This window comes from Callospermophilus lateralis, chromosome 1, assembly GCF_048772815.1.
Source record: "Callospermophilus lateralis isolate mCalLat2 chromosome 1, mCalLat2.hap1, whole genome shotgun sequence".
Taxonomy (NCBI): domain Eukaryota; kingdom Metazoa; phylum Chordata; class Mammalia; order Rodentia; family Sciuridae; genus Callospermophilus; species Callospermophilus lateralis.
The window spans coordinates 3,080,603-3,099,680 of NC_135305.1; the positions used below are offsets into that span (position 1 = coordinate 3,080,603).

General features: G+C 40.6%; 1 protein-coding gene across 5 annotated transcripts in view; it reads right to left on the reverse strand.

Annotated features, from left to right (window-relative positions):
• Positions 1-7,835, reverse strand: part of Rbm33 (RNA binding motif protein 33) — a 94,367-nt gene extending 86,532 nt beyond the window's left edge. For all 5 annotated transcript variants that reach the window (XM_076831348.2, XM_076831330.2, XM_076831339.2 and 2 more), the window contains exon 1: positions 7,611-7,835. In XM_076831348.2, coding sequence (XP_076687463.1) covers positions 7,611-7,653 — 43 coding nt within the window. In that variant the 5' untranslated portion in view covers positions 7,654-7,835. The remainder of the gene's footprint in view (positions 1-7,610) is intronic.
• Positions 7,836-19,078: the final 11,243 nt, after the last annotated feature.

Below are 19,078 nucleotides of genomic sequence, written 5' to 3' on the forward strand. Positions count from 1 at the left end.
AAAAAAAAAAAGACACCACTCTTAGGAAAGCATTGCATTAACTGTATTGATTCAAAAGTATTAAAAAATTTTTTCTGGGAAAGTTTAAATTCTCAAAATTAACCTTGGGATTTTAAAAAAGCTAAACAGATGGACAATGATAAAGACATTTTAAAAACTTTAAAAAGAATCAGACCCAAAATGATTTTGCGGACACAAGTTCTTTCAACATTAAGGAAAAAAAAAAACACTGTCCCAGGAAACTTCATAATCCACTCCAGGAAAGCAACACATACAAACAAGGAGGGCACAGGTATGCCCACAACTGCAAAGGAAGAAACATACACAAACCAGAACAACACATGCACACTTACAAGTGCAAAGAAGAAAGGTACCCAGATCAGAAAGCACAAGATATGCTCAGGAATGCAAAGGAAGAAAACTATAAGTCAATCTCTCTTGCAATCATAGACAAACCCTAAAACAAAATGCAACAATATGTTAAAAAAGAACTAAACATACAGATCAAGATTTTGAGCCCAAGAATATATGGCTGGTTCAACATTAGAAATCTATCAACACATTACATTAAGGGATAAAGAAGGGAGAATACATTATCACCTCAACAGAAGCAAAGAAAGCATTTGATTAAAACGGCAATGCAAAAAAGAACTCTTAGCTAAAAAAACAAGAACCACCATAAGCCTACAGCAAAAGCCATACACAATGATAAAACCTGTAAAGAACATTTACTACACTCAGAAAATAAACACTAAGAACAGTATGTCTGTAATAACCCATTACATTCAACATGACAGTGGAGGGCTTGTCAATGAATGATTCCAGGTTAAGTACACAAAAGGAAATAGAGATATAAATATTAGAACCAAGAGCTTGCAGAAATTTTAAAATACCAAACATAAAACAAGATGCCAGTCAGGTGCAGTGGCACACAACTGTAATCCCAGAGACTCTGAAGGCTTAGGCAGGAGGATCACAAGTTCAAGGCCAACCTGGACAACATACTGAGACCCTATCTCAAGAAATTAAATAAAAAGAGCTGGAGATTGGCTCAGTATTAGAGCACCCTAGGTTCAATCCCCAGTATTACACAAAAACAAGCAAAAATTCAAGATGCCAACAAGATAGTTATATATGATTCAATTACCAAAAAGTAAGAAGAAAACTTTTCTACAAATTTGAATATGTAACAGGATTATAAAAACCATATCATATACAATGATTATACCACAAAATATTAGAAATTTAAAAAAAGAAGAAATGTGAAAAACTACACAAGGTGAATTATACTAATTTGCATCTCAAGGGCAGAGATCTTGCCTGGCTTGTTTAGGAACGCATCCATCCTATGCCTTAGGTCAATGCCTGGCCCCAATAAGTCCTCAGTGAATATCTAGTGAATGACTAAATGACAAAAAAAGAGCCTGAACAATACATTCTTGTTGCTAGATGGAAGATTCCAGACTAAAAATATCCATTTTTCCCAAATTACATTAATAGATACAATACAATCCCAAAACTTTTCCGGTACAATCCTTTATAGAAAATTCTGATTGGTGTTTCTGAAGATCCTTTTAAAGACCTGTGCCAGGTCAGGCTAATCAAAAAAACTTCTGAAAAAGCATGCTGATACACACACACACACACACACACACACACACACGGGGGGGGGGGGGGGGGGAGATAAAGCAATACTTCTAAAGAACTATATATGGGAATCTATTGTTATGAAAGCAGAAAAGAATACAATAAATCATGTTAGAACTACAGAAGGCCTAAATTCGCACAACCCCAAAAATAAAACTCCATGTAGATTAAAAGCTAAAAATAGGGCTGGAGTTGTAGCTCATTAGTACAGCACTTGCCTAGCATATGTGTGGCACTGGGTTTGATTCTCAGCACCATATATAAAATAAAATAAATAAAATGAAGGTCCATTAACAACTAAAAAATATACATTAAATTTTTAAAAAAACTAAACAAAAAATCACTGGAGCATAAAATGTTAAAAGCATAGAGAAATTCTTGGCATGAGGAAGACTATCAAAAAAAGTGATAAAAGCAACGGATACATTTTATAAGGTACAAATCTTAAAACATCCACTCAGTAAAGTTTAAAACAAGGTCACAGTGCAAGAACAAAAAAAGTTAATAACCCTAACATAATATATAATAATTTTTTTAAATGAGTAAGACACTTACTGCCCAGTGTTTAAAAAGCAGACCAAGTGCATGTACCAGCGATTCACAGGAAAAAAAAAAAGTAAAAATAATATATGAAAAGATGCATAATTATACTAGAAGATAGGAAATTATAAATGAGAACATTGAGACTATGTTTCCATGTAAATGAGCAAAATAAAGATTCTAAGAAAAGGAAAGGAAAAAGAAGTATTTTCACCGCTGATGGGAGGATAATGTGGTAACTTTTTTGAGAACACGAAAGCAGCTACCAAAACTCAATTCTCGAGGTATCTATCCTCCACAAATATTTGCACAGACACACCCAAGATATGTCTACAGATGTCTCCTACGGAACTATCTACCACCGTGAAAAAGCAGAATAAACTGAAATGCTCACAAGAAAATGGTTCAACAGCAAGTGGGTCCACATATCCCTCAACGCCGACATGGGAAGATCCCAGGACCCACTCTCAAGGGAACAAGTGGAAGGCAGAATAAAACATGATTCTCGTCCTAGTATCAAAGGCCACACTGTACCTGTATGTGTACAACTACACACACACTGAAAAAGGTGTTGGGAGAGTCCTTCCAAACTGTAAAATAAAGAGTGGGTATTTTCACTTCTGAAAAACTGTACGTTCATTATAAATCTCTTACGAGAATGTGACATGACCCAAGATGGTAAAAGAGAATCTGTTCCAAATCCATTCCTTCACTGAAGCAACATTATAAACTGGCAAAAATTTCAGAATCAACTGTTTGGGAACTCTGGGATCTCATAGGAAATTTGCAAGAGCCCGTGGGGGTCAGTGAGGGAAGTGGCTGCAAAGCTGCAGGAAGGGATGGCTGTGGCATGTCTCCTCACCTGCCTAGCATCCCCACCCCCGGGTCAGAGGCAGCAGCAGGGAGTACAGGCAGACTTCCTGGGGCAGTTTGGCAATGGTAACAGAGCAGGAAGAACCTGTCCCCCAAAATTGTGACCGATCTGGGATTTGTCTGTCAGTTCCCTGAGGAGTCCACTAAGAGGCCAGCCTTTGTTTTGAACCCTCTGAACTCTCTTAGGCTAAAGCAGCTCCCCTCCCCGCCTCCAAAGTGTTTGTCCAAAACATTCAAAGTGGGTTGGGGTTGTTACTCAGTGGTAGAGTGCTTGCCTAGCACATGTGAGGCCCTGGGTTCCATCCTCAGAACCACATAAAGAAAAATAAATAAAATAAAGGCACTGCATCCATCTACAACTACAGAGGAAAATTTTTTTTAAAGGGGAGCTAACCTATATATTAAAAGAAAAAAAAAGCATTTTAAGACATTACCTAAAGTCACCTGGGGCAAAGGATTGTGGACACAGCAAGCAACATACTAACCAAAAAGCCTGAGGAAAAAGAGGGTAGGGAGGAAAAAAACACTAGAGGCTGTGGGCTTTGAAGGGCTCCCAAACACTATGTGGAATCTGGAACACCATACACATGCTTAGGGTTGGACAACTCCTGAGAGGACCCATGATTTGTCCATCCGGCTGCTATTTGGCTCTGGGTAGGCAGAAGGTGAAGGCTAACGTAGTTACAGATGGCCTGGATGAGCAATGAAGAAGCGCCTCAGCTACAGTCAATCCACACGCAAGGAGGGAGGATGCTTTTTCTTTCTTTCTTTTCTTTTTATTTTCTTTTAATATTTGTAGATTCAGGCACTTAAGGAAATCTGTCAGATCACTTGCTATTAGTAAGCACTGAGATAACAAAAGGAGGGACTTCAGTGACCACACAGAATAAGGAACACAGTCTCCACAAAATTAGTTCGGAAAAGTTATTTTAAAACCAGACAAATGAAATCCACAACAGCAATGACAAACTCAGAGGATAGAGGATATTCTAAAAATTTTAAAAATTGTCACATTATACGAAGTGTCTAAGTGTCAATCCCAAAATTGAGGTATATTAAGTACTGAACTAATACAGTCTGAGGAGCTGGAAGAAAAAGTGAAAAAAATAAAGAGCCTAAGGAAGGATGCTACCCCCAACAGTACCAACATATGCATTACAGGAGTGCCAAAAGGAGAAGACAAAGTAGTAGAATGAAGACTCAAAGAAATAGTGGTCAAAATAATGGCCAAATGTAATGAAAGATATGAGTCTACACATCAAAGAATCTCAATCAACTCCAAGCAGGATAAATTTAAAGAGACGCATACATACATTACAATCAAATGTATAACCAAAGCCAAAGAGGATTGAAAGCATGAAGAGAAAAGCAATTATTGGTCAAATACAAGGGTTCTTCAATAAGATAAAAGTCAGTATCTCATCAGAAAGCACAGAGACCAGAAGGTAGTGAGATGAAATATTTAAAATACTGAAAGGATAAAAAGGACAACCAAAAATTCTATATTTGACAACTATCCTTCCAAAATTCTACTTCCAGATAAATAAAACCTGAAGAAGTCTGTCACTAATAGACCTGTCCCACAAGAAATGCTAAAATAAGTAATGGCTAAAATGAAAGTAAGGCTATTATTCTTTTCTCCACTCCCCAAGTTCCTTTGGTTTAAGCTAAGCTGAATTCAGTGTGAATGGAGTTAGTGTACACATGTACACACACATGTGTGTACACACACACCAGTAACTATGGACCTATCTTCTTCATCAGCACCATTAGAGATTAGCATGCTTCACACTTTCTACCTAGTAAATTTTCTCTGATGCAGCACTAAAATTCATTTCATGTTAACAATTTCAAGGAAAAACCTTTTGCCCTGTGCTGCACTCTTCCCCACCTTTTTACCTGGAGATCACAGAACTTTCCTGGACTAGCTTCCTCTGGACTAAGTTAAGACAACTGTATTAGCATCTACACTGATCTGTTCTTTATTCTTGCTCTAAAATTTTGCAAGCCTAGGATTTGTTTAAAATACAGGAAAGTACAGGAATGGAAAGATGAATACAGATGGGACTAATTCATGATGGTTCAACTTAACAATTTTTGACTTCACAAATGTGCACTATGTTGAAACCATATTTTAAACTCTGGTCTTTTTCCAGGCTAGAAATACGCAGTTTATTCATATTTTCTCTCTCTGCCCAGTTAAAGATTAATTAAGTGTTCTGAGCACATTTAAGATAAGTTAGGCTAAGCTGCAATGTTTGGTTTTTTAGTTGTATTAAATGCATTTTCAACAAGGCATCTTCACTGTAGAACGAGTTTATCAGGACATAATCTATAGTAAGTGAAGGAACATATACTATATGTTGATAAATGTTAAAACTGTGTGGTGGATATACAGTTTCATTATTCTTTCTACTAATGTGTATGCCTGAAAAATTCTAATAAAAGTTTTCCTTTATAAGATTTATCTAGGAAACAAAATTACAAACATTGATTTCCATTTTTGTCTAATCTATAAAAAGTAGACTATATAAAACTCAAAAATGCTGTTGTAAAATTTTAAGTAAAATAATGCATTCACTCCTAAAGTAATTTACTTATGAACCATAAATCATTAAAAAAACATTGGGAGGGGAGTTAAGATTTACATGCTAATTTCTTGTTATTTTACTTATATACAATAAAATGAAGCACTAGAATAAACTTATTAACTATTTGCTCATAAGTAAATGCCCCCCAAATGCCATGGCTTTTGTTTTCAGTCTCCAATACTATTTTCTTTATTAGCAAGGCCAGCAACCCCATCCTTACCCTCATTATTTGGCTGCAAAACTGAGAACTGGATCTAGTCAAGAGTGACCTGCTTTCCAGTAAGAGCCTAAGCAAACATTCCTACATATCTTCACGTTGTGACATCCATTTTGGCTAGCCAGATTCCATTAGTTTCTGGCTGTACTCTGGGTAATTAAGATCAATTTATTCAGTAACATTGATCACTTACTATACAGGAGATCAGTGACTTTCAAACTGACAATCTTGAACATTTAGTGACTGTGAAATTAATTTCAGTCATAACCAGCGTTTTAACACAATAAAAAAGAAGAGTGCATGACACATAGTATGCACCAGTATTGTCCATGATGAAACTTTTTTCTTTCATGTTTATCAAGTCACAATATCAATCATATTACTGTGAAATACAAAACCAGTGTGCTAGGTATCATGTAACTGAGGCACTACTAATAGACAATGCAAGTATTTCTAATTAAGCAAGATTTAGTAATGCAAGATAAAAAAAAAATAACAAAAGTTAGGGTATAGTTCTAGATTATTTTTGCTTGTTTCACAAAGAAAACATTTTATTTTTTAATGTCTTATCTGTTAAATATCCGCTGAACATATGCAGTGTGCCAGGAACTTGGAATGTAGAGTAGAATGGACGACCGGTCCTCAAGGAGTCTTATAGACTCCTGAAGTAAGAAGACTAAGAACAATCACTAAAGAAAGTGATAAACTGAGTTAAATCTCAGAAGAAAACAAAGGTGCTAGTGAATGAAAAGGAAAGAGGTACCTAGGAAGGAGATGGTCACACTGCAGACAATGGCTTCCAGGAGGGAGCCAGAAGCCCACTGGATCAGAAGTCAGCCCCTGCAAGAGTGAGCCCAGGAGAGGTGCCTGCAGAGGCAGCAGCTCCTGCTACAGACTTCAGGGGGTGGGGAGATGACAAGCCTGTAGGTGAGGCAGAAGGGACCAAGTGTCACAGAACTCAAATATTGGCAAGGAGTATGGCGTGAGTCTTAACAGCAAAAAAAAAAAACATGGCACCTGTGACAAAATGGAAGAGAAAACTACAAAACTACACCTCTAAAATGGCAGTTCTCAAACTTGATAGCCTCACAGTTGAGAACCCCCAAAGCTTTTGTTCATGGCAGTTACAGCCACTGATAGTTAAAATGCATTAGTTGTCCGCTCAACGCCTTCCCGGGTCCCACAGCCTCTGGGAAACCCCACTGACACCAGTGAAAAGTGCACATGACACTTTAAGCCTTTATAACAAAAGGGGCTTCGATCCAGAAGTTCCCAGGTGACACCAAGAATAACATTAAACACCTAAGTTTAACCTCAAAGATGCCAAGACAAGTAAACTGCATACATTAGAGGTTAACCCGAAAGTCCCAGGCTGGTCCGCAGAAAGGCCCTGTCTTGAGAGCACAGTGACAGCCCTGAGCTGTGCGCCAGCAGGCCCGGCTCGGCCTGCCCCCTCGGTCAGCACACGGGCCCCAGTGCGCACGCAGGGCCAGAGCGCGGCCCGGCGGACCCCGGGGCCAGCGCGGCCAGCACAGCCCGGGCGGACTCGCGACTCGGGGCCCGAGCGGAACCGGGGCTGCGCCCGCCCCGCACCTTCCCACCCCAGGAACGCCGCCGCGCGCGGCCCCGACCTCGTTGGGCCTCCGGGTCCGCGCGGGCCTGGCCCTCGCCCCGGCGTCCCCTCGGCGCGACGGCGGCCCCGGACAGCTGGGCCACACAAAGGCCGCGCCCGGCCCACGTACCTGCGGCGCCGGCTCCGCCGCCCGCGCCCAGAGCGGCCGCCATGGCCCTCGAGGGCCCGCTCCGGCCGCGCCCCGGGCCGGCCAACGGGGCTGCTGCGGGCCGGAGCGGCAGGGGAGCGGCCGCGGGCCCGCGCGGGGCGAGCGCAGCACGGGAGGCCGGCGCGTCGCGGTGCGCAGCGGCCCGTCGCCTCCGCCAGAGGAAAACAACACTACGGCAACATGGCCGCGCCGCGGTGCATGCCGGGAGGAAGGGCGGGCCGGCCGGGAGGAAGGCGCGCGGGCGGGCGCCCAAGGCCGCGGGAGCCCGGGCTCGCCCCAGTGCTCGGCGGTGCGCGAGGACGGCAGGCGCGCGGCAGCGGCCTCCGCCGGGCCGCGAACGCCAGACCTTGAAGTTCGGGCGCGGGCGGCCGCTGGCCGTAAGCGGACCCCGTTGCTGTCGTAAAGCGCTTTGCAGCAGCCGGAACGGCAACGCTTTACGCCGGCCTGCTGTCGAAAGTGGGCGTGGGTTGGCGCGGGCGGGAACGTCGTGGTCGCGCACGCGCAGTCGCGTTCCCGCACCCCGCGGTGCGCTGGGCAGCGGACCCCGTAATCCACGCGCCGACGGTAGGAGTGAGGAGGGTGGACCTCTAGCTGCGGAGCGCTTCTGGGCCATGGAGAAGCTGAGGGCCAGTCCTGGCGCGGCCTGGAGGGAAGGGAACCGGCGAAGGCCGCGATGCGTGTTCGACGGGGAGGGGAAGCGGGCGGCCGGGCGGAGGTGCCCGGTGAGGGTCGCGCCGAGCAGGGTGCGGGGGCAGCCACCTCCCCGTGGCGCGGGAGAGGCGTGGAGCCCCCTGACCGGCGGAGAGGACGCCCAGGGCCGGGCTGACCTCGCGGGGGAGCGAGCCGGCGAGAGGACGTCTGCGTGGGCTCTTCCCGCCTTGTGTGGTTGAGATTTTTTATCAAAATGTTGGAGGAAGTAAACATTTCTGGATGAATACGTGTTCAATCACAAATAAAAACAATGTTTTTTAAGAACATCATTTTAATTCAATCTCATGAAACCACTGCCCTCCCCAAAATGAAATGAATAAGCCTCGCAAGCCCCCTCGTGGAAGGACCCGGCCTCCCTAAGGAGGCCATTGAAGCGGCTTGAATTCTTTGTTTCGAGCTGTCAAGGATGGAACTCAGAAGCCATTTTTCAGAATGAATTCAGGAGTAATCTTAAGAAGGATGCCTCAAAAACGAGATCACACTGAGGAAGCCCTCTCGTTGTTTGTACCGCGGTAAACCTGGGGAAAGACCTCGGCTCACGAATCTCCTGAAACGGCTTCTCCAGGACAGAACTCTAGGCTTTTTAAATCAGATACCCACTATATCTGAAGAGCTTTGCCAATTACTGTAAGTGAAGGTTTAACAACTCCCCTTGTCTCTGAACAAATTTTACTTTCAGTTAACTTTCTAACTTGCCCTAGACACCTGATGAAGGTGAAAGATCAACGTGGTAAAAACAGTGTTGCTTATGGTAAAAGTAACCACTGACTGGTACATTGCTTCCACTAGAGAACAGCGAACAAAGCTTAAGCATCTGGAAGGAAGTTATACTTTTAGGTTCTCTGAAGTGAGATGGCTCGTAACTGACTGTGGGATCTACAAGATGGACTCTAGGAACCACCATGAGAAATACTGCTCCCCATGGATCAGGAGCTTGCAAGCCAAGGAGGCTCTCTCCCCTCATCTGGCACCTTACTTGTCCTGGGGAGTCGTCCCGGTGTGAGTGGTGGTGAAATGTTTGTGTGTATGTGTGTGTGTGTGTTTCCTGAATCTCTCCACTAAGAGGGCCTGGAGAGTAATGACCCAAGAGCAGTGAGCACCCAAGTTGCACCTAATCTTGGCTTCTAAATACCATTTTCTAACAGGAACCCTTACTTTTGGGTTTCAAGACAAAGGCATGGGACCTACAAAATGAGCCTGGAATGTCTTGTTACTTACAAAAATAAAGAAGGCACTCAAGAAGTGATCAAGACATGTCAGAAGGACAAAAGTGAAACTTTGTGGACTTCCACTGGCTATATCAGAGATAAAGGGGCATCACATTAAATAAAGATAATAATAGATTAAAACACACTGAATGGAATAGGAAACCAGGAATCAATACAAATGAATGAAAGAATAAAGAATAAGTTGAAATTCTTAGGAAAATTGATTTCTTCTCCCAGGGTAGAGGTGGACTTATTAATTACATACTGAAAGAGAATAATTGATTTCTAGTGTAAAAAACTACATAACTACACCTTATTTATCAAAGTGAATATTCAGTAATGGGATAAATCAAAATTGTGTGCCACCCAGCAGTATGCAATAAGGAAAGAACAATATTACTTCCGTGATAATCATGAGGCCAAGTTCCAGACTGAAGAAGAGTAATGACAACCAAGAGAAACACATGTCTGCACTGGACTCTCCAAGGATTTGAGAGACAATTTGTGAAACTGGGTAGTGTCTGAAAATTAGATGGGAGGAATGTGACTATTATGAGTAGGAAAATTTTGTAGGAAATAACACACTAAAGTGCTGAGAGGCATCCAGACTCATTTTCAGATGGTTTGAGGGGAAAAAAAGCTTTAATTTTGCTCAGTGTTAAACTTTTCTATAAGCTAATTGTTTCACAACTAGAAATTACTAAAGAAAAAAGAAATAGGACATTGTTCAATAATATAAAAATCCAAAGGAAAAGTTAAATAGATAAGACACAGTTGAGGGAATTGGGGATAGATGGGAAAAGATTACTCAGGGTATAGCAAAAAGAGAAAATGAATGTGAGTGTCCAGATTTATAAATTGGAGATATGGGATGAAAAATGTCAAACAAGCTATAGATTGGATGTGCCCCCACAAATTCATATTTGAAACTTAATCTCCAATGTGATGCTATTTGGAAATGGGGCCTTTAGAAGGTGATTAGTTCATGTGGGTTGGACCCTCATAGATGGGATTAGCACCCTCACAAAAGAGGCCCTAGGGAGATCCCCAGCCCTCTACCATGTCAGGCTACTTTCAAAAGACACCCCTAAGAAAAAATGGTTCTTAGCATGGAACCTACTAGCACCTTGATCTCAGACTTCCGATCTCCAAAGCTGTCAGAAATGAATTTCTGTTTCTTATAAGCCATATGGACATATTTGTCAAAGCACTCTAAATGGAATAAGACAACACTTAAAATTTGAATTCTGGGTAGAATTGAAAGAATGGAGAAGAGACAATATTTGAGAACGTGATTCTGAGGATTTTTAAGAACTAGTGAGAGATATAAGTTCAAAAATACAGGAAGCATTATAAACATTAAGCAAAAAAAAAATAACGTAATCTACATCTAGACACATGGTAAAGCTAAAAAGAAGATATTAGATACAACTAGAGAGAAACTTCCATGTCTAGCCCTCACTTAATAAACTCAAAAATGATGAAGTTGAAAACACTTTGTTCAGACCTAGACCTCAGGCAGCACAGGACTGTGATCCTGGAAAGAAAAACATTGAGATACTCATCCAGCCTTCTGCCTGTCAAGAGATGAAACTCAAGTAAAACACAGTGGGCTTAGTGACTTGAGGGGACAGGTGGGGCATGTGTCAAGTGTCGCAAGATGATGGACTTCTAAGGAGAAGGAACTCCAGAAATGTGCATGGAATCACTTCGAATTGTAATGAAGATGAAAAAAGTAAGACAATGAGGAATCTGTAAGGCACATGATTGCCTTACAGGCCTAGGGGGACATAGTGAAAGATCCTGGTTGAACACTGATATTCGGTAGATATCCAAGAAGGGCCATACATCATTGGTAGGAATAAACTAGCCTCACAGTAAAGACTATTCTAGGACTTCTAACACCCTTAAGAAAATCCTGGAAGGGTCACACTAATCAGCAAGTGCTGTAATTGCCTACTAGAACAAAGTCCAGTACTCTATAAGGGAAAAGAACTAAATTAACTCAAAAAAAGTAAATTTTATAAATCAAATTTTACAAAACAGTGAAGAAGTATATGACCAATACCAGGAGAAAAAATATAGTAAATAAAAACAACATGACAGAGATGATGGAATTAAACGAACTTCAAGCAGATACTATAAATATGTTCAAGTAATTAAAAGAAAACAGAGACCCAATGTGGAAATGAATAGAAGTTATGAAGTGGAATTTCTAGAGCTGAAAAATACAATATTTGAAATAAAATATTCAGTGGATAGAAATAAAAACACATTAGAAAGTTCCAGTTCTGTCTCACATAAAGAGGTAGAAAGAGCATGACTCTGACACTACTTGATCCTAGAGAATCGGGGTTACAGAACAACCAAGTAACTGAAAACCTAGGAGGAGACGCACCTGTAAAGATTTAAAGTTTTGTTGGGAGTAGTCACTTACCTGGGAAAGGCACAGATGATGCCATACAAACTGGAAATGAAATCTGGCTAAAAATTTAAAGGACTTTTTAAATGCCACATGTGGGATAGTGTCATGAAACCCCTTAGGGGTGACTGAAGAGACAGTTGCCAATTCTTACAAGCTTCTCCAGGCGCTGTACCAGGTGCTTACAGAAAACATGAGGGAACTCCTTGGAAAGTCCCTCACTGATATTGAGAGAGGACAGTAACCACTTGAGGAATTCCATCCATACACATCTCCCTCATCTTCCCTATGAAAATGTCCTGAATCTCCAAATCTCCAGGAGGAAAAGCAACAAAAACTGAAACTTTAGGGCAATGTGAGAAACTATTGCCACTTGGAAGGGGACAGAAAGGTAAAATAGGAATGCTGGGAAATCCAACCCTTGGAACTTGGAAGCCTCTACCTAACTAAAAAGGAGAGATAACCAGAACATCAAAGGGAATCCCCCACTCCATCTCATCTCACCAGGCTAACAGACATCAAGTGGAAGTAACAGTGAGACACAACTGGGAGAGCTGCAAGAGCAGATTCTCCTGGGAGTGCAGTGCAAAGCGAAGACCCAAGTCCAGGGAAAAGGCAGACAGAGGAAAATCCCTAACAAACCAACCTACATTCTAGGTATGGAGTATCAGTAGCAGAATTTGGAGCTTTTTCTGCACAGAGGGTAATACTGGGAACAACAAATATCACATCAAGACAAATTCCTGATTAAAATACAAATCCCTGGTAGACAGAAAGGTGTGCTCATCTTCAATCCTAAAAAAGTGGTCACCACAATGGCTTTAGTCCATTTTGTGGACTATATATAACAAAATGCCTATGACCAGAAGTATTTGGCTCACGATTCTGGTATTTGGAAAATCCAAGCAGCCTGATACCAGCATCTGACTTGAGTCCTCTGGAGAATCCCAGTATGACAGAGGAATGGAAAAGGATACTTCCTTATGCAGAAGTATCCAAGGTATGGGATGATCTTGCTTTATAACAATTTGCTATCTCAGGAACTAATTGTAAGAGGAGACCTGACACACTCTTGAGAGAGAGCACCAATCCATTCATGAGAGTAGAGGCATTTCCTGAACACCTTTCACCAGGTGCCACCTCCAAAAGGTTCCACCACCTAAACATTAGCCACCAAACTAGGGACAAACTTTCTGGCACAAGAGCCTTTGAGGGTAGAAGTTATCCAAACAGACACAAAAAGGAGTGCAGAAACCAAGAGATCATCTGTGAATAGTAGGGCAATTTCAAATGTCTAACGTGTATAATTGAGGGAGGAGAGAAAGGAGCAGAAATGTCTGAAGAACTAGTTTTCCCAAAATTCATCTCTGACCCCAAAATGTACATCCAGGAAGCTGAGAGAATGATACATATCCAAACAAGCAAATGAACAAAAGCCCCATACCTAGACACATCACAACTGCTGAGAAAGTAACCTCATCTTCAGAGGAACAAGACATGGGAATACAGCAGATTTCTTATCAGGAGCCATGGGAGCAAGAAGATAGTGGAATGATATCTGTGTACTGAAGGAAAAACGTGCCGGCTCAGAAATTTGAGACCTGACAAAATATAAAGGAGGTAAACAACTGGAGGGGAGCCATTGCCAGCAGACACACTCAGAAGACATACTCAGAGAATATTCAGAATTCTTCAGCCATGAGAAGTACTACAGTTATACCTGGCTCTACACAAGTAAGGACCACGGTTGATGATGAACGTGGATAAAATTGGTTAAATGAAAGTAAAACTCACTTTTTCATATTTTAATTATTCTAAAAGACAAATGAGCAAAAGTAATGAAGATGTATTGTGTGCTTTTATAAAAACATAAGTGATATAAGGAACAAGCAGGGATATTACATAATAAAGGGGTCAATTCTCTAAGACAGCATAAAAACCATAAGTAAGTGTGCGACTAACAGAAACACTTGAGACAAGCTGATAGAACTTTACAAAGAAATAGAAAAATCCATAATTGTAATGACTTTTAACACTGCTCTCAACAATTGACAACAAAATTGAAACCTTTTACTCTATGAAGAACACTATTAAGAGAAAGAAAGCAGTCTCAGACTTGGTGCAAATCTTTGCAACATATCTGATAAAGGACCTGTACCTAGAATATATAATATATAAAGAACTCTGACATCTCCACAATAGAAAAAAACAAGCAATCTAACATTTAAAATTGGGGAAATATCTAAGCAGAAACTTCACCAGGAAGATAAACATATGGCAAATAATATGAATGGAGGAGAAGCAAAATAAAACCACAGTGACATACCACTGCATAACTCTTGGGATGGCTAGAGTTTTAAAATCTGACAGAGTGCTAACTAGGATGCAGAGTTACCAAAACTCCTATATGTTGCTAATGAGCATGCAAATGTACACACGGGGAGGCGAATGTCTTACAAAGTTAAAATGCATTTACCTTGCAGTCCAGCAGTGCCACTAATAGGTTTCTGCCCCAGTGAACGGAAGGCTTGTGTTCACACAAAAAACCTGTATGAATGTTTGCAGCAGCTGAATTTATTGCTCAAAACAATGCATGTCCTTCAGAGGGTGACTGAATAAACAAACCATGACACATTCATAAAATGGAATACAACCCAGGAATAATAATGAATGGCTATTGATTCACACAGCAACACAAATGAATTTTAAATGCATTTTGCTGCAGACTCAGAAGGCTACATATAGTGGGACTGCATTTGTGTTTTGGAAAAGGCAAAGCCATAGAGATGGAAAACAGGTCAGTGGTTGCCAAATGTTGAGGTAGTGAGGAGTGCAGAGACTGACATAGGAATGGAAATATCACAGACATATGACATGGCCACACTGTAGGGAGTGGAGAACATGGGAGCTGAACTTAAGCACTTTGAAAAAGTGAATGGAATTGATACATTAAGTCTAAGGACAAAAAGAACTGCACATTAGCATTGTACTCTAGTTGGTGATTTTTTGTCTCACAGGGGTAAGGATTAGCAATTCTGAATGCACCTTACAGGTACACTAAGTTTGAACTAATAAGCAATTATAGTGTAAGTAATAAGAGCCAGACAGCAGGTTGGAGGAAATGATTACAAATAACTCAAAAGGGAATGCTCAGATGAACTTTGCAATGCCAAATTTAAGTATGAGAATCAAGTATGGATTTGGATTTGTGTTTAGTATATGTGCAGATGGGCATACATAGAAAGGAATTGGGCCATGTGTGAACACATTAGGTGTGCTAACTTTTTGTTACTTTAATGAAATCCTGAGTTAAGCCACTTTATGAAGAAAAGAGTTTTATTTTTGTCCCATAGTTCTGGAGGTACAAGGACCACACAGCATCATGCTGGCTCTGGACTGCATCACATCATGGTGGAGTGCCTGTGTGTGTGCCTGTGTGTGTGCCTGTCTGGTCTCTCTTCCCATTCTTATAAAGCCATTGGATTCAATATCCTAATCACTTCCCAAAGACCTGCTCTGCACACCATAGCCAGATTATTTTCTTCTCTTAACATATGACTTCAGGACTAAACTCCTTCAGGCAGGGGTTGGGCAGGAGCCATATTCCAGCCATAGCAGTGGATTCGTAAACATACATGTGTTAGATGGCTCTGGCTACTGAGGAGAGGCCCCAGGAGTGTTGAGCACCCACATCTTGGCTTCTAAATAAGAGGAACCAGAACTTTGTGGGGAAATGAGTAATTCTGGTTCTAGGTTGGGACAGAAGAAATATAAGATGAGCCTGCAACATCTTGTGTCAGAAAATAAGGTCAAAAAATAAGTAGAGGCATGTCAAAAAGACCCAGAAATCAAACCAAAACATTCCAGTGACCAAAGTTAACAAAAATGGAGTATGATCCAAAGATTAAAAAAAAAATCCTTGAATTTATTCTAATACAAATAAATAATTGAATAGATTATAGTGGAGAAGAGGGACAACTATTCCTCATAAAGGATTCCATTGAAAGTATAAAATGAGTGAGGGAATGGAGAGTCACAGAATACCACAGCAATAATAGTTACTGCAAGATCTGCAGGTGAATGTTGAAATGAGTGAAGGAAATTTTAAAGAAATAAAGAATGTTTTCATAATTTCAAGCATCTCTTCCAAAGTTACTAATTCCTATATAGGTTTTTTCATGTCCACAAATTATTTGATAACCCTCCATCCAGGAGTGCTTAATCCCTTTGCCTTGCATAAAGTCTAGGTTCAATATCATTTCTCATAAGTAGGATATAAAAAGAGGGAATTAGTCACTGGATTGGAGAAGCCTGGTAGACTGGATCTTGGCCAACTAGTCAGGTTGATACACTGATACCTGTGCCCCCCCCCCGGGGGGGGGTGTGGTGAGCAGGGTGTTTCCCCTTGAATATCTCACAATCCATATTTCAGTCAGGTCACAAGAAAACATGAAATGAATCCAAATTGAGGAACATTCTACAAAATTCCTGGCCAGTACTCATCAAAATTTTCAAAGTTATGAAAGTCAAAGTAATTCCCACAGATCAGAAGAGACAAAGTGGACATAAAAAAAATACAATATCATGAAGTGGATCTTGGAACAAAAGACATTAGTGGCAATACGACAATTCCCAGTAAAATCTCATTTTAATTTATAGTCCTACACCAGCTCCTGGTACTTTTTCAGTTTGGGGAGTTGTGCCACACTTCAGTCAGACATGCACATCAGGAGGGACTCAGCTGAGGGCAGACAGCCTGTGTTTCCCTTGCGGCTCTTCTGCAGGTGTGGAATTACTTCAGAATGAAAGTTAAAAGCACAACGTAAAATCAGACAATGTGAAAAAAAGGAGCCTGCGGGCACAGCAAAAGAAACTTTTCCCATAAAAGCAAAGAGTTTGAATAAAGGAACAGAGCATTTGTCACCTCTAGGACAGTAGCAAGCAACCTTTGGAACTCTGGAAAAAATCAAAGTCTAAGTAGATGATGACCAGATTTTTTTCCAATCTCATCAGAACTAGGCCTGTAACTTAAAGAAATTTGAAAACTTCCAAACAAAGGAGATGCCAGGAAAGTATATTATATTAAAATTCCTATAAGGTAAGGATAAAAAGAAAATCTTTAAGCAGTCAAGAGAAAAAGGCCATGCAAGGAAGAGAGAGAAGGTACTGCATGTTGTCAGGAGGAGAGCAAGTGCCACACAAGGTGGGTTTTGTGATCAGTCCTGTGAGACATTTAGGGAAGTAGTATTTCACAGAATTTTCCAGAATTGTAGAGAGAAAATCCTTCCCAAATACCTTAATACCAGAATTCCCTTAATGCCAAAACCAGAAAAAGGTTCATATAGAATAAAAGTGTAGATCAACATCCCTCACTAATGCATATTCCAAGATGTTTAATAAAATGTAGCAGATCAAATATTATAGCATATAAACACCACAGTAGACTAAGAGGGCATATCCCAGGAATGCAAGTTTGGCTTAATATTCAATAATTGATTAAAATAATACCTCATAACAAAATAAATGAGAAAAACCTTACACCCTCTCAACAGGTGTAAAACACTATCAAAACTTAACATTCATCACCCAAAAAATTAATAATAATAATCCAATCAGTAAATGGGCCAAGGACCTGAACAGACACTTCTCAGAAGAGGATTTACAATCAATCAACAAATATACGAAAAAATGCTCATCATCTCTAGCAATCAGAGAAATGCAAATTAAAACTTCTCTGAGATACCATCTCACTCCAGTAAGAGTGACAGCCATGATGAAAACAAACAACAAGTGCTGGCGAGGATGCAGGGAAAAAGGTACATTCACACATTGCTGGTGGGACTGCAAACTGGTGCAGCCAATTTGGAAAGCAGTATGGAGATTCCTTGGAAAACTAGTAATTTTGACCCAGCTATTCATCTTCTTGGACTATACCCAAAGGACCTAAAAACAGTATATTACAGGGACACAGCCACATCAATGTTTATACAGCACAATTCACAATAGCGAAACTGTGGAGCCAACCTAGATGTCTTTACGTAGATGAATGGGAAAAAAATGTGGCATTTATACACAATGAAATATTACTCAGCAATAAAAAATAATAAGATCATGGCATTTGCAGGGAAATGGACGGCATTAGAGCAGATTGTCCTAAGTGAAGTTAGCCAATCCCCAAAAAACAAACCAAATGCCTTCTCTTATATAAGGGGGTGACTCAAATGGGGTAGGGAGGGAGAGCAAGGGAGGAAGATTACCTCTAGATAGGGAATAGGGTTAGGAGGGAAAGGGAGGGAGAAGGGGAATAGCATGGATGATGAAAGGAGACCCTCGTCGTTATACAAAATACTGTATGAAGATGTGAATTTGGTGTCAACATACCTTATATATAATCAGAGATATGATAAATTATTGTACAATAGTGTATTAAGAATTGTAATGCAAAATAAATAAATTTTAAAATCATTTTTAAAAAACCCTCAACATTCATGATTTAAAAAAAATAAATAAAGCCAGAAATGCGGGGGAACCTTCCTTAACCTACTTAAAACCTATAGTAAATATCATGCTTAGTAGGAAACAGACTCTGTCCACCTAAAAATGGAAACGAGGTAGGGATATCACCACTTCTCTTCGATGCTACATAAGGCAGGAAGAAGAAACAAAGACATAAAGGTTTGGAAGGAAGAAGTAAAGTAGTTTGTATTCACATATGGCATAATTGTGCACCTTCACAGAAAACTCCCAGGGAGCCTGGAAAAGGCATTTGCAAATGTAATGCAGAATAGCATCTAAAAACACAAAATAGTTAAAGACAAACATGATACTATACATGCAAGGTTTATAAACGGAACCTTTTACAGTGGAACCGCCTAGGTGCCCTTCAGTAATGAGCAGATAAAGAAAATGTGATTTATACATACAATGAAATATTATTCAGCCGTAAAGAAGAATGGAATCATGGCGTTTGCTGATACATGGATGAAACTGGACACTATCATTCTAAGTGAAATAAGCCAGACTCCAAAAGCCAAAGGTTGAATTTTTCTCTGATATGTGGAGCTAGTCCAAAATAAGGCAGGGGAAAA